General features: G+C 35.6%; 1 protein-coding gene across 1 annotated transcript in view; it reads right to left on the bottom strand.

Moving 5' to 3' along the window:
• The window catches only part of ARHGAP15 (Rho GTPase activating protein 15), a 574,327-nt gene that overhangs the window by 450,760 nt on the left and 107,697 nt on the right, over positions 1-15,870 (bottom strand). Inside the window, exon 6 of the mRNA XM_016196534.2 lies at positions 9,505-9,594. Coding sequence (XP_016052020.2) covers positions 9,505-9,594 — 90 coding nt within the window. The remainder of the gene's footprint in view (positions 1-9,504; positions 9,595-15,870) is intronic.

Consider the following 15,870-nt stretch of genomic DNA (forward strand, 5'->3'; position numbering starts at 1 on the left):
ACGGGCCACCAGATGGCAGCAATGCTTTTATGAATAATGCAGCATTCTGCGGGTCCTGCTAAGATTTTCTACGTTAATAATAGAACAATCCTTACTTTAGCAGGAGGACAGATTTGTTCGTAATAAAGCCAGCCTTTTCTTTTTGTTCATGTCATCAGTTATACTTTGTGAAGTTTCCTTTCCAGTAGTGTTTTGGAACCCCCCCCCCAAATATTTATTTTTTTGCACATTAAACATTAAATTGCTGTTGAATTTCATTTTGATATTGTGGTAGAAAGTGCCTGTGGCTTGAAACAAATATTTTCCTTTCTGATGGACAAATAACATCTGTGGTTGTGAATTTTCCAGTGTAACTATCAGAAGAGTTTCACATAATTTCCTGCCACCCTTATCAGTACATCCTACACATCAAAAGAGTGTTTGTAACTTCCCTTTCCACAAATTGATTTCCAATCTATGGCAGATCTCAGATATTGGAAGCTTGCCTCTTACTTGATCATGGGTATGAGAATTTTGAAAAATGAAGCATTGCTTAAATTCAAATTTAAAAAAGCAATCAAGGTCTTAATTATTTGGGAAGGGAATCTCAGTATCAGTGTTTCTTTCCCTTTTTGGAGCTGTTAGCAGCGTTTTGTTAATTTCGCCCCCTGTACATTTTTTTGGTTTGCACATGTTCACCATGGAAGTTGGACTATTAATTTCTTCTAGTGCTGGAAAGGAAATGTTAGGCAAATAGGCAGGACTAAGGCCAAGAATCTAATAGCTCTTTACCAAAACAAAATTCCTCTGAACCCTGGAGGAAGTGAATGTCCCTCCTTGGTCAAGTCACCTCACTCTGATCTATTACCTGAAAACAGTTCAAACAGCTTCCTCCTATTTCTCCCCAACATCAGGCATTTCATTTCATTGTTTCACTTAGGTCCTCTCTCAACATCCTGTTTTGCAAAGATAAAGAAGAGCAGCCTCCTCTCCTCCTCAAATACCAAGAATCCTGGTTGTTGTTCAAAAGCCTGACTTTTGAGTATTTATTTTCTACTAAATTTTGAGTAATGTGTTTAACTTATATACTGAGAGATTCTACGCACAGATTCGACAAGTGGTCACTGCAGTTCTGCATAAGTGTTGGCATTTCCTTTTCATCTTAAACTTAGTGGTTTTTTTATTCTTGTGTTCATTTCAAGCCTTTGTTTATGGATGTTCGCTTTGTTATGTTCTTATACTGCTTTAAACATTGCTCGGAGGTTTGGGAGTTTTGCTCACCACTGCCCAGATTTTTCCTCTGCTCAGTGGTCTGTGGCATGTAAACACTGTGAATACATATACACATATTTTTTTCTCTTGCCTTCAGATCCAGCCTCATTACCTTATGTTTCTAAAAACTGAATGGCATCGGCGATTTATCTGCCAGTGATCCTACACTATCCAAAAGCTCTCAATTTTATATCACCCTGTGTCATCCTTATGGACAAGCTGTAAAATGTGATACCATTTACTGGCCCCATCTATTACGTACCAGCTTTAGGGATTAAATTGCTCCTTTTTCTGGAAGAGGCCTGTTTGCTATTAAAAAATAATCGTATTCAGCATGAAATAAACATGGCTGCTCTCTTTTCAAAATATGAAATAAGACTTTTGCAATAGATATGAAAAAGCAATCTGTTGGTCTGAATGTTGCTTTGCCAGCATCAGTGTAATATCTTTACAGGATAAAAATCATACATGGCAAAACCATAACACTTGATGATTTTACTTGGGTGCCATGAAATCCCCCCTTGGCAGCGGTTGGGTTTGCGCAGGTAGAGCGTCCGGCCTGCAGTCCCAGGTTTGACTCCATGAGCTCAGTTAGCCTCACTCTGGCTCCGTGGACATGGGGAACTGCACTGTCAGCCCACGCACGGCTCAGTGACCACCACTCTGGTTCTTCCAAAACATCAAGAAACAGATAATGTTCCATGAGAGGAGGGGGTTTTCACATCGTGATGTCAATACATGAATGTCAATGCATGTTTCATTTAACCTGGTGTGAAATTAAAATCCAGAATGTTTAACAAATGCATCCCTCTTCCCTTTGAGCAGACGAGGCCAGCTGTTCCAGAAGGCAGGGTGAGGTGAGCTGACCAGTGGCCTAAGCTCATTAGGACCCATGCAGACATTCTTCTTCTAAAATTTTGGAAGTATCAGAAGCCAAATTGACATTTTATTTTTTCCCCTTCTTTACATTTTAAATTTTGATTTATTTTATTTCATGTTGAAATTGTAAATACTCAATTCCCTTGGTTAATTGTGGACTAAATTTAAATAATATGGCTCTTGTCAATTTTACTGTCATCCAGTTGCATTCTGCTTAGATGATAAATCACAAATAAATGAAATCAGAAAGATAGCATGATAGATGCCCTTTAGCAGTTAGTGGAATCAAGAAATGTGCAAATGAGAACATATCCTCATAGACTGCTAGGCTCTATGGAATCACCAGGCAGCATACATTTACTATTGTTTTCTCTAATAATATATACTCAATTTATCACTCTTAATTCTATATTTGAGGTTATACTTTTTTATATAGAGAGAGCTGATCATTTCTTAAAAATCAAATCTGCAAAAAGACGGTGGTTTCCAAGTCACATCGTCTGGACAAGCAGGCCTGTCTCGTGTGAAGGGTGTTCTTCCCATCCATCAACGTGTTTCTGTTTTTCCTTTCATCTGTCAGGCTAACATGCTCTTTAGGTCTCACCTTAGATGCTTACAATCAATTTTATTTCCTGCCCCGAGGCTCTCTCCTTTGCAGTAAATCTTAAGCACTCCTGACATTAATATTCCTAAATCAAAGCTCCAATTATAAAATTATGTCACTCCATTCATCAAAATTCTCCAGTGTAATCCCATTGGCAAAAATGAAGCCAAAATTATAAAAGTAATCCTATTTCTTTCCCTTTAATAAACAAAAAAGTATTGCCTGATATCTCAGTTGGAGAATAGAAAGTTACCCTTGGCTCTTAGTTTTAGGTATAGTTTCTGCACTTGTCTCCGAGTTCCTTTCTTCAAGTTGCTATCAATAACTTGGTAGAAGCTTTTAGGGCAAAATGCTTTTCTTAAAGTATTAAATGGTATAAGACATCAATTAACTTACATTGACTAGATATTATATTAATTATACTATTGATAAGAATAGAATATTAAACATAATTTCAGTAAGTTTTGCGGACACATATTCATAGTGACACAGTGAATGAAAAGATCTTCTCATAGTGCATCAGCTGTTAGTCTATTGGTTAAGTTCACCAGGCAGTACAGGGAACAGAAGTGGAGCAGAAGTCCTGAATTGTATTTCATAGATATCTACCTCTCCTGTCCAGATCCTTCCAAAATTCTCCTCTGCAATTGCCCTCAAAGTGTGGTGAGATGATGTGGTTAGTAAGTAAATAGTAATACCCAGTTGTATTAATACTAAAATCAGTCTTTCAGAGTTGCTATTAAAAACAGACGGAAGGCAGGTGAGGTGGGGACTGGTATTTCTGATTTCCTTGGTGTGTAAAACCCCAAGTTGGAGGAGGGATCCTGCTCTGGGTTCTACATAAAGATACAACTGACATAGCGAAAACTGGAACACATGTCCCCAGACGCGTGTGCTCTCCCCACTGCACCTTCTAAGTGATGAATAAATATCTAATAGGCAGATAAAAAGATTGGGGACAAGCTAGAAAGAAGAAAAAAAAAACCAACTGTATTAGACATTAATGCTGCTCTTACTCTGGCTTTTTTTTTTTTTAATGCCGTACCTTTTAAGATACTGTGAGAATTCTCTAAAGTGAAACCAGCCTTACTTGAAATCTAATGCATATATGAATGCAAAGACTCATCCTTTACGTTTAGTCTAACTACGAGCAGTGAAAAATGAAAGAGAAAAATCGGTAAAAGCTTAGATTTATTCTAAAACACCACTTTTAACAAAAGGGGATGGATAAAAGCAAAATACTAGTAGTTTTCTTTTTGGCTTAAAATAACATTTTCCAAGATGTTATTAAATTATCTTCGCATTAATAAGCTTAAGTAGTACTTAAACATTTTAAGCTAAGATATATTCAGATCAGGAAGGGCAATCAAATTATGTTTAAATGTAAAGCATGCCCATGGAAAATATTACATGAATGTGTTTAATATATATTACAGACAGAAGACTCCATCCAAAGTCAGAAAAGTAAGACAAGTAATGATAAACCTATTCTGATATTTACTTAACTTTTAGGGAAAGGGCCTGTTCCCCTATTTATATATATTAAGAGAATCTCAAGGCCAGGAAATTTGGCTATGACTTTTGTTGAGGTTAGCCATTGGTGCTGGGAGAAAACAGATTTTCATCTTCTTGAGTCATTACATTTTTTTTTATTTTTCAAGCAGCAGTAGATATAGTTCCAATCAGCTGTAGTTCATTAATAGTAGAATTATCTTATTTAAAGCATGTAATCGATAGATGAGCCCACTGCATGTTCATGGGTAAACTTTGAGAAAAATTTATATTAAAGGAAACTCAGAAAAACCGAGGCCTAGTCACTGCCTGCCTCTGAGAAAAGGCAAAGCTCTAGAGTGGAAACTATTTAGTTATTTTAAATGAGGACTCATCTACTGTCTCATATGTTTTATTGAAAAAGACCAAGGAAACAGTAGTTTACTTTTTTTAAATTTCATTAAGATGAATTTTTATTTATTTATTTTTGAATTTTTCTTGAATTTATTGGGGTGACGTTGGTTAATAAAATTATACAGGTTTCAAGTGTACAGTTCTATAGCACATCCCCTGTGTATTGCAGAGCCTGGTCACTGCCTGTGGTGAAGTCTCCTTGGGCTCCGTCTATCTCCTCGCCCCACCCCTTTTCCCTCTGGTAATCACCATACCGCTGTTTGTGTCTATGAGAGGTTTTTTTTCTCTTTTGCGTAATCCCTTCACATTTTTCATCTAGCCCTCCAACCCTTCACCCCTCTGACATCTGTCAGTCTGTCCTCTGTCTATAAATCTGTTTCTATTTTGTTTGTTTATTTTGTTCATTAGATTCTCTATACAAGTGAAATCATGTGGCATTTGTCTTTCTCCGACTGGCTGATTTCATTTACTCTTTACTTCCCTATTTACAAAAGGAAATAGAGTTGACACTCTGAAAGCCATCTGGGAATTCGGAGCCTATATTGTGGACAAAATTTCCTAAAATGTTTTACGACAGTAATTTATTTTTTTACTACTGTATAAGAATGCAACTCCAGCCTTAGCAGTAACCATCGGATTAGTTAAAAGATCTCCAATCCTCGGGCTTAATAAATATAAAGCAGTACGGAATGTAGAGTCTCTGTCTTTGTATTTTCTTTGGGGAGACAAAGCTACATGACAGGAGTCAAGAATATTTAGGTGCTAAATTAAATGGCATGGAATGAATTACAGTGCTTGAGACCATCTTATATTTAATAAGGGGGTAGCTCCTGGAGGTCGGGAATGTTTGTGAGATGTATCTATCCATTTGATAGCCACGTCCCGAACATTTTCCCTGACTTTCAAAAATATTTATGCAGAGATCCTTATGTTTGAAGGAAGGAAGAAAACTGAATGAAAATTTTTCTTTAACTTTGAAACAAGAAGATATTAAAAGTTTAAAAATTACTGGTTGTTTTAAAGTATTTTGCAGCCATTTTCTCTGTTGAACTTCCAATGGAAAAGCTTTGTAATCGCCTGATGTGTCCGAGAGGAAAGGGAAGAAGGTGACAGAGGCAGTTTGTGTTACCACGCGGCCTGACAATACTGCTGTCCTTTAACGTGGTTTTATTTAGTTATTACAACTATCTCTCTGTAAATGACATTTGGGATTATTTAAGATTATGTTGTAATCCTTTTCACCCTTAGTGCTTTAAGTTTCAGGCTAAACACCAAAGAGCAAACCAGCAGTTACCAGGAATGTTTAAAACATGTGATTGGAAACATCAATCTTTTTATTCACCCTTTCCCTGATGAAGACCTAGTGTTGCTTTTAAGTTAACCAAGAAAACTCCTACCGCAGTTCATTACATATCGCTAGGCTGCTAAATGTTTTCTCAAACTACATCAACTTGTGATGGTCCTTGACAATTATGCTAAATGCAGAATTAAACAAAAGTTAGCAACAATGAACATTTCTAATTTAACTTGGAATTGGTATGACCTTTTATAAGTACAAAGTGTCTTTCTGTGTTTGTGTGTATGTGTGGAAATGGTCACTGTTTCCTAAGGTCAGCTATTAGATGTGGGTACATACATAGATGCACATACACAATATATATGTATATACATTTCTACTTTTTAAATTCATTTTAAAGATAGAGGAAAGGAGAGAGAGAGAGAAAGGTGAGAGAGAAAGACCGATCGGTTGCCTCCCTATGCACCCTGATCAGAATCGAAACCACCACCTTTTTGGTATAAAGAACAATGTTCCACCAACCAAGTCACCCAGCCAGGGCAGTACACTTATGCCTTTTAAACACATAATATGGCTTGTCTGCATATACTCTATTATTAGAGTTGCTAATAATTTTTTAAAATGTATTATTGATTATTAAGAGGTAACAATTAGGCCAAAGACTGCTCTGTTATAAAATATAGCCACATGTTCTTGAACTCAACCAGGGAGCATCATTCTGATTTACTGGGAGTTGTTGACTTCCACGCCTTAATACTTAATGCTGTCTCTGTTATGTTCCCATGTACCAGTCAAATAAGACTGAGTCTACATCAAGAGTTAAATAAATAAAACTTTGACTATGAAGGAAATTTGGCTTTTAATACAAAACAGAAATGAACAACTTACATGTCCAAAAGGCATAAACAAAGGAGTAAAAGAAATGAAGTCTTTCCTTTTTTTTCTTTTTTTTGGGGTCACAGATATGTACATCTGAGCCTTTCAAACATCTCAGGCACATAATTTTCTGTTTGTTTTCCCATTCATTTTAAGTTTGACCTCGCTGCAGACACTGCAATTATGTGGCATATAACTGCTAATCCATCAACTTTTTAAAGACAGATTTCAAATTTTAAATTATTTCTAATTTTTCTCGTCTTTGATTTTTCTTGAACCCAAAATCTCAATAGCCATTTGCTATCTGTAATCTATAATTCATAGACTGAGATTGAGCAAGAAGCCTAATTCAAACTTGGAAGTCTAAAGCTATTTCTGAGTAGCACATCAGCTGAAGCTATGATGGTCTTTTTCAGACAGGAAGAAACGCTCCATTATTCTGTAGGTAATGAAACCCTTGCACACACACAGTCAAACATCCAACAATGTCTTAATACCCTGTTTTTGAAGTATAATCATGTTTATTCTGATCATTTGAGAGTTAGACCAGCTAATGTATCTAATCAAATATTGATGCAAGTCATCTAGACTTAGCTCTCTGGCAAATCCTTCCCAATGCTTTTCTGCTCATAGAACTATAAAAGCTATTTATATTGTTTCTCTCAGAAGGCTTACTCCCATAGTCTGTATCTATGGATACCTCTTAGGAAATTTTACCTAAGCTCGTGTATTTAGGTGACAAAAATATTTCAGCATGGCAAGGAAATCACACAATTCACTCCAAAAAGAACAAAGCAGGAAATGAAATTGGAATCTTTCGTTACTTTTCTTATTCACAACATCCTTATTATCACTTCTTGTCTCTCTAAACTAAAGGGTACAAGACAAAAAATAAAAGATAAACTGAATGCAAGAACACTGAGTTCCCAGGAACTGCTCAGGTACTTTACAAATAAAACTAGCTGGCAAGACTGTCGCCTCCAATAAGTTACTGAAAGTGAGAATAGTGCTTAATATCTTTGGAAGTACTTATTATATTCAGAAATGTGAAACGGAAGTAAAAACTATATAACGAGAGATGGTTTGTCATGTTCAGAATAGGTTAGGATGATATCTGTCATCAATGTAGGTGGTTTAAATGTCTATGTTTTTATGTCCTTAGCTATGTAAAATTGTATGTAAATATTTTTCATCAATATTTGCAGCCTTGTATAGATCATATATACTATCATCCTCATTTGTAACTGAATTTAATTCTTCATAAGGTTAACAGAAGGAACTAAAAAAGGCTATCTTAGCCCAACTCCAAGAATTATATCAATGTCAAATTTTCATGCCTCTACTTTATAACATTGGTGATAAAGATGCTGAACTCACAATACAATAAAACTAAACCGCTTAGCTCACATAGCCCAGTTCAGAACTAGTCAGACTGAGTATTTACATTGTCATAGAGGCTAGCATTATAACCTCTAAATTTTGTTATTTATGGTCGAGTAACAAAAAGAGTAAGAAATTGGGTGAGAGGCTATATCACTGACCTAAAATTCCTCATTTTAAACAAAATTTACTTGATTCTAAAAATTCACATTCTGATCACTTTTGGCTTTAGTCTTCTGATTTCTAGGCAAGTTTAGTGGTTTTGTGGGTTGTTTTGTTTTTTTTTGTAAAAAACATTATCATATCAAAAGGAATACCTAAATAGAATAATACTAGAACCAGAAAAATAATTTCTTCCAAAATATATTAAAGGTGATTTTTTTAAAAAAATTAACCTGGGTCAAAATTCTTTTAATAAACTTGAATTAGCATCTGAAATGTGCGAAACAAACTAGAAGCTAGTTTTTTTCTCCAATGAGAGTTCAGAGAGAAAATGTCACCTAACCATACTTCTGTAAGAAGTATATTAATTTTGGTGATGGATTTAAGAACAGAATTGACTTTTCTTTAAGAGCCAAAATGGTCTTAGAAGACATTTAATATATTAATTATAAGAATCTAGTTTCTTGGATACTCAATGATATAAATTATAAAATATACCTGTAAAGCTACTGGTTACTTTGAAATATAAAAGTGAATTAAATCTCATATAAAAATAGAAAAAGATCAACTTCCAAAATCTAAAGCTATTAATTGCCAAAGGGATTTTAGTAACATTATCTGTTAAATATTAAGTTTTCCTATTTCCTTTTTTTTCAAGAATTTCCTCTGTTCTTTCCATTCAATAAAACATGATTAAAATTGTTAATCACACTTATTTTCCAAAAAAATTAAATTACGTAGTATGAAAAGTTCCAAAGTTCTCTATATTCCCTTAAATTACACTGGTAAGTGTAACTGACGACAAGGTGGCAGAAACGGCAATGCCTGCAAATAGTTTATCATAAGTCAAGCATTCTAGGTTTGAACCCCAAACAGCTAGTAAATATATTGCAAAATATGATAACTTGTGGTTCAGAATTAATCAACATGCACCATATATTCTGGGTTTAGACAGCAACCAGTCATGAGGGAGAAGCAACAAAACAAACCAAAATTCAAGGACGAAAAGAGTCATTTTTCACAACGACCTCTGCACAACTAGCTGCGAATGACAATGCGCCTGAAATTACCACCAGGTAGCCTTATTTTGATTACCCAAGAGACCTCGGATTCGGGAGCAGAACAAACTGAATAAACGGAGCTCTCTTACCTGAAAGACGTTCTTTCGGCTTGATTTTTCCTTGGCCCACTCAATGTGTGCGCCACACAAATCCACACTTTCTGGTTTGTACCCAGTTTTCTGTAAACAAAAATGAAATAAGAATAAGAATCATACAACATCGGTGGTGCAGGTCAGGAAAAAAAGTTTATTGAGTTAGCAGCATACATATTTATGATATAAAGCCTTTCTTTTTTTTTCTTTTTTCTTTTTTTAGTTTCAAAGAGATATCTGAACCCTCACGTTCTTTATAGTATTATTTACAATAGCCGAGACATGGAAACAACCTAAGTGTCTGTCGATGGATGAATAAAGAAAATGTGATACACACACACACACACACACACACACACACACACACTGCAAAAATTATTCAGTCATAAAAAAGAAAGGAATCTTGCCATATGTGACAACATGGATGAACCTTAAAGGGCATTGTGTTAAGTGAAGTAAGTCAGACAGAGAAAGACAAATACTCCATCGTCTCACTTACATGTAAACCCTAAAAATGTTGAACTCATAGAAATAAAGTGGCTACCACAGCTTAAGAAAATGGGGGAGTGGCTGGTCAAAGGGTACAAACTTTCAGCTATAAGATAAATAAGTTCTGGGGGTCAAGTGTACTTAGTAATGAAAATAGTTGACACTGTGCTGTATATTTGAAAGTTGTTAAGAGAGTACATAATAAATGTCCACATCACACACACACACACACACACACACACACACACACACACAGGTAACCATATGAGGTGATGGATGTGTTAACTAGCTTTAATGTACTAATAATTTTACAATATATATAGGGTGGGGCAAAAGTAGATTTACAGTTGTTCATATAGGAAACAATACAATAATTAATAAATAATAATACAAGAATAAACTCTGTTTTGAGTACTCACAACTATAAACTTACTTCTCCCCACCCTGTGTATACCAAATCATCACATTATACACCTTAGACTTACACAAAGTTATTTGTCAATTATATCTCAAGAAAGCTGTAAAGGAACAAATGTAATTGATATTATTAAGAAGCAACTGTGTATCTTTTAGAAATTTACTTTTCAGACTTTTCAGACTATACACATAAGTATATGTTTATTTGGATTTAAGAAGTTTAACTTAGACCAAGTAGATTATAGCATGTGCTTCCTTTTACACAGCACAGTGTGGGTGTCACTTAAAAGCTGTTTTTATTTCTTTAATTCATAATACTTAATTAGTGGGAATATCATCTATACTTGTTTCTCTATATCTTCATTTGATTTTAGTGAATCGTACTTATATAACGTTACATTTGCGTAACTCCAAATATTAAACAAATCTTACTAGTTTGGAAAATTTCTTAACAATTTTTAAAGAACATTTTCAAGACTTTCATATGTTCTGAGCTTCTCTAGATTTCTCTATAAATTCAGTACTTTTCTCAAACCATTTTTCATAGAATAAAATTTTAGTATATAAGGCTTATAATAGTTTCAGACAATGTTCTTAAGAGAATAAACTTTAGGTTAAAACATGAAATTATCAAAGAATGGTAAAGGTGTTAAAAGAAATCTGTGTACAATTGTTGCCTCATAGCCACAAGGGCTGATTCTATCAGTTTAATGGAAATAGACTATTTTTCAGCAAGAGTCAGAAATCTGTGTGTTTTTTTAATACTAAATTGTGATGGGTTTTTTTTTGGTAAGACTGCACAAGCCAAGCATAACTTCCCTTGGGAATAAATTCAGATGGCACAACAGCCACTGATAGCATATCTTTCTTTTGTTATTTGGTAGTAATCTTATGAGAAACCAGCCAAGATGAGCCTGCCTCTGACAGATGCTTCAGTCAGTGAAATATTTTTACTGGTTCATCCATACTCTGCCACTCAGGTGATCAATATTGTACAGAATATCAGACCATGAAAATGACCATTGTCAAATGATTTATGACATGGAAAAATTACTAAACAATCTGCTGCTTCTACAGTTAATTATAAGATACTCAGAACCAACAAAAACAGTCATTAAGACTATATAACAAAAGAGATAATCTTTCCCATAGAGTGCAGTTAGCAGAAACAAAGATGGAATTATTTTGTATAAGATGCATTTTGTATGTGCCAAGCACTATGACTATCAATTCATTTCGTTATTTTAACAACTGTATAAGATAGGTACTATTATTATCACCCTGTTACAGGTAAGAAAATAAGCCAGAGTGGCTAAGTAAACTTTCTCAAGGTAACTCAGGCAGAAAAGGAGAAGCCAGGGTTGAAATGCAAGCAGTGTCGCTCCAGAGTCTGTTCCTAACCACTATGTAGTCCTTGAAAATGGAATTTACATTATAATCATACTCATGTTAAAACATGTCGTTTTGGAGATAAGATATGCCTTTTATACTATAATGCAGACATATTGGTGATGTTTCTCTCCTTCTCTGTTAAACTTGATCTTCCCATTGGGCTTCGCACCACCTGCTCACCTGCAACACCTCCCAATCTTCACATGGCTGACTCTTATCCATCAGATCACAACTAAATATCAGAGGTCTTGTCTTCTATATAAGACAGTCTCCTCTGGCTGTCTTACACAGAAGAGTGGCATTTCAGCACTCCTGATCACTCTGTCTCACTACTTGTTTTAATTTCACCACAGCCCTCCTCCCAGCTGAAATTAACATATATTTTTTTATATGCTGCCTGTTTTCCTCTCGCTAGAATTAAGCTCCATGAGCTGGGGCGTCGTTTGCCTTTCCCTCCACTGTTTTCCCCAGTGGATGGAACAGTGCCTGGCACATGGTTGTTGTTCAATGAATACTTGCTGAATTCATGAATGAAGGAAAAAAATACCGAAATGCAACTAGCTTTTGCGCTTTGGAAGGAAGGTTTGGGCGTTTTAAAATTCCCAATTTTGCAACAATTAAGGTTTGCATTTGGTTTAACAGTTAAACACTTTGCTTTGTAATTTGGAAAAGTGATAAACAGTTTAATGGTCTCATGTGGACAAAACCTAGGATTTCACAGAATCATCCAATAAACATTTATTGCACATCTAATAAGTGTCAGTGTACTAGCCACTGTGCTGGGCACTGGGGCTCCAGAAAAAAAAAGAAAAAAAAAACTATACTAAGAATTCCATACCAGCTGAGCCTCTATATAATTTTTTATACACTCTCTTTATGTATGGTGGAGCTAAAGGAGACCTATGGGTGAAAAGCAGTCTAAGTTTTCCCAGGGTTATTGCCATCTAGCTCCAACAACCTCTAACTGTTGAGTGCCTTTCAGAAGTTCCCACACTTATCAGTGTCTGAGCTATGTATTCACTTTTATCTGTCTCCAAGCCCCAACTTCTTAATCACAACACATGCATGGCCTCTCCTCTATATCTATCCTTTCTTCCTAATAAGTCACTTAATACCCTTTTTAGGTCCAAAAATAATAATTAACATTTTCTGTTTCTTTTTTTTAATCCTTACTCGATATTTTTTCCCATTGCTTTTCAGAAGAAGTGGGAGAGAGAGAGAGAGAGATAAAAACACCAATGTGAGAGACACACCAATCCATTTCCCTCGCACAGGCCTGAACAGAGCCTGCAACTGAGGCATGGGAATCGAATCCAGGACCTTTCAGTCCACAGGCTGACACCCTAACCACTGAGAAAAACCACCAGCTGGGGCTAACATTCCCTGTTTCCTCCTTCTGGCACCATATTTCATTTTCCCTCTCAGCTTCCAGACTTCTGGACGTGGGTCTGTGATTCTGATCCATGCTGGGGATGACAGTGGCTCTAGGAGCATTGCAATGATTGGGCCTGTCAGTGCGCAATCAACCCACAGACATGCACTGCTTTGCCTTAGGGGAAGCAATGCTCCTTCTTCGGCCCAAGGCTTTTCCTTTCTGGTTCCAAATTCCACCCCATCTCATTCCTCATTTTCTGAGTTATCCCTCTTCTATATTCTCAGTCTCCCACTCTAAACAGATTATATCCTTGCCCTGGCCAGTGTGGCTCAGTTGGTTGGAGGGTAGTCCCATGCACCGAAGGGTCTCGGGATCAATTCCCAGTTAGGGCACATATCCAGGCTGCAGGTTCCACCCCCCGTTGGGGCTTGTGTGGAAGGCAACTGACTCTCCCCCTCCTGTCCTCTCTTTCTCAAATCAATAAAAATCATATCCTTGGGTGTGTATCGATCAATCAATCAATCAACCAATAGATTATATCCTTGAACCCAGCAATTTTTAAACATTTTAATCTCATGGCACACAAACTAATTACTAAAATTCGGCAGCACACCAAAAAATATTTCCAGATTCATTATAATGTATTAATAAGTGAAACTAAATAATATATCCCAGAAGGATAGCTTACAAAATGAGAAATACATAAGAAATAAAAGCACAAGATTCTAATTTATACTGACCTTTGAAAGGAACTGATCTAATATGTCACAATCAAAGCAAATAATAGAGATTTGGGGTGAATTCGGAAGTGTTCCAGAAAAAGCTAAAGTGACTTGAATAAAATTCAAGCAAATAAATATATTAGCTTCAAAAAGAAAAAGAAAAAAAAACTAACATAAGAAGATAGAGGACTACATTAAAAAAAATGATCCTAATCAGTAGTTCATTTTTACAAAGGTAACTCAGGAAGACCCAAGCCTGAACAACTTTAGGGACTAGGCTTTATTATAAGGGAACATTTTCAGTAATCATTATCCAACATTGGGATAAGTTCCTCACAAAAGTCAGAGAATTTGTTTGGAAGACCATCAAGATTTTATTCAAGAAGCCTGAAATTAAAGCATCTTTTAATAGAAAGCATATTTCTGATTCTACAGTTATAAAATATAAAACACAAGAAAAACTCTGCTAATGAACTACATGATGCCAATGGATCGTATTGTACATCATTATGAAAATATACTTTTTAAAAATTGACTAAGTATGGATTTAAGCCTAAGAGTGTACATATCATCTCTCTTCTGGGGTAAACTTAAAATATAAATGACTGATTTTAAAATATTTAAATAGAATTATTTAAAAGTTGCTGCTTCTGGACAATAAAACATAGACGCCTCTTTGTGGGAACCATGTGAAGTCATTAAAAATTGATCCCAGGTCTTGTCCGTTTCTGATTTTTATTATTCTCTTAGTCCATCTTTATCATTTCCCAATAATAGCTGACAGGGTATTCTTTCTATAATATATTTTTCTCTGACTTAGATTAAACCTTTAGGATTCAGTTTCCCATTTTTCTTTACGGCATATTTGGGGCTTTTTAATGTATATTAAGAAAATATAAAAGGCCAGATGCTTTTTTACTTGATGGTATTTTCCATGATGAAGATTGGACATTAAGTGTGGGCAGCAAATCACTGGGCCACTCATTCCTATACCCTTATTGTAGATGTGGTTAAAAAACAGACGAGGCTCAGGTTTTATGAAACAGGATATTAGCTACCATTTTTTATTTCGGATTAATTGCCATTCCAGAATATAGACTCAGATTGTCCTTATCAGTTTGAAACGTGAAACACAAAATCTATTTAGAGGAATTCAGTTTTAGCACATAACTGGTTTTGATTCTGGAAAATCATTCATAGAGAGGGATAAAACTCACTTATAAATTCTCATTTGCGAAAAATGATTTAGGAAATAGTGCTGAATGGATACCTGATCTTATTAATGTCTAAAGTATGTCCACTGTCAAGCTAAGAGAGGATACTTTGATTGTAAGATGTGGGTTTTATGTATATGAATATAAATGATGTTAATAATAACTGAAATTGTTTCTACAGTAAAATTTCTCAGTACATGACAAGACCAAATCAAACCAGATTTTCATAAAAACAAATCTTTGTTGGTGATTTGGGGCACGAGAATATTATGTGTTTGGGTTTTTTGTTTTTGTTTGTTTGTTTGTTTTAAGGAGAAAGTATTCTCTCCTTTTCAAGAAATGAACACATTGAATTTATTGCTGAATCAAAATCTTGCTGGAATAAATATAATAGCTTCTATTTAGTCTATTTTGTTGTAGGCTGATATTGTCTTACATTTACAGTGCATACAAATCTATTTAATTCTGCAAGATGAGTTAGCTTGAGCACATTTTTGATGTCTCAGGTGCCCCCTCAGAGCCTCTCCTTAGGCCCTACTCCACTCTGTCCACCTCAGCTGTCCCTTTAGATGACCAACCCTGCCTGGGCCCATGCGGTCCCACGACCTGAGCATGACAGTCAGTCACCTGTTTGGAAGGCTAAGCCCTCCCTCCTGGCTGCCAGAGTGCAGAGAGGCTTTTGGTTCCCCGACCGCTCCCAGATCTGGATGAAACGCCTCTTTACAGAACATAGGATCTGACTTTCTGAGTAGCC

The sequence above is a fragment of the Miniopterus natalensis genome, chromosome 8 (assembly GCF_054644295.1).
Source record: "Miniopterus natalensis isolate mMinNat1 chromosome 8, mMinNat1.hap1, whole genome shotgun sequence".
In the NCBI taxonomy this organism is placed as follows: Eukaryota; Metazoa; Chordata; class Mammalia; order Chiroptera; family Miniopteridae; genus Miniopterus; species Miniopterus natalensis.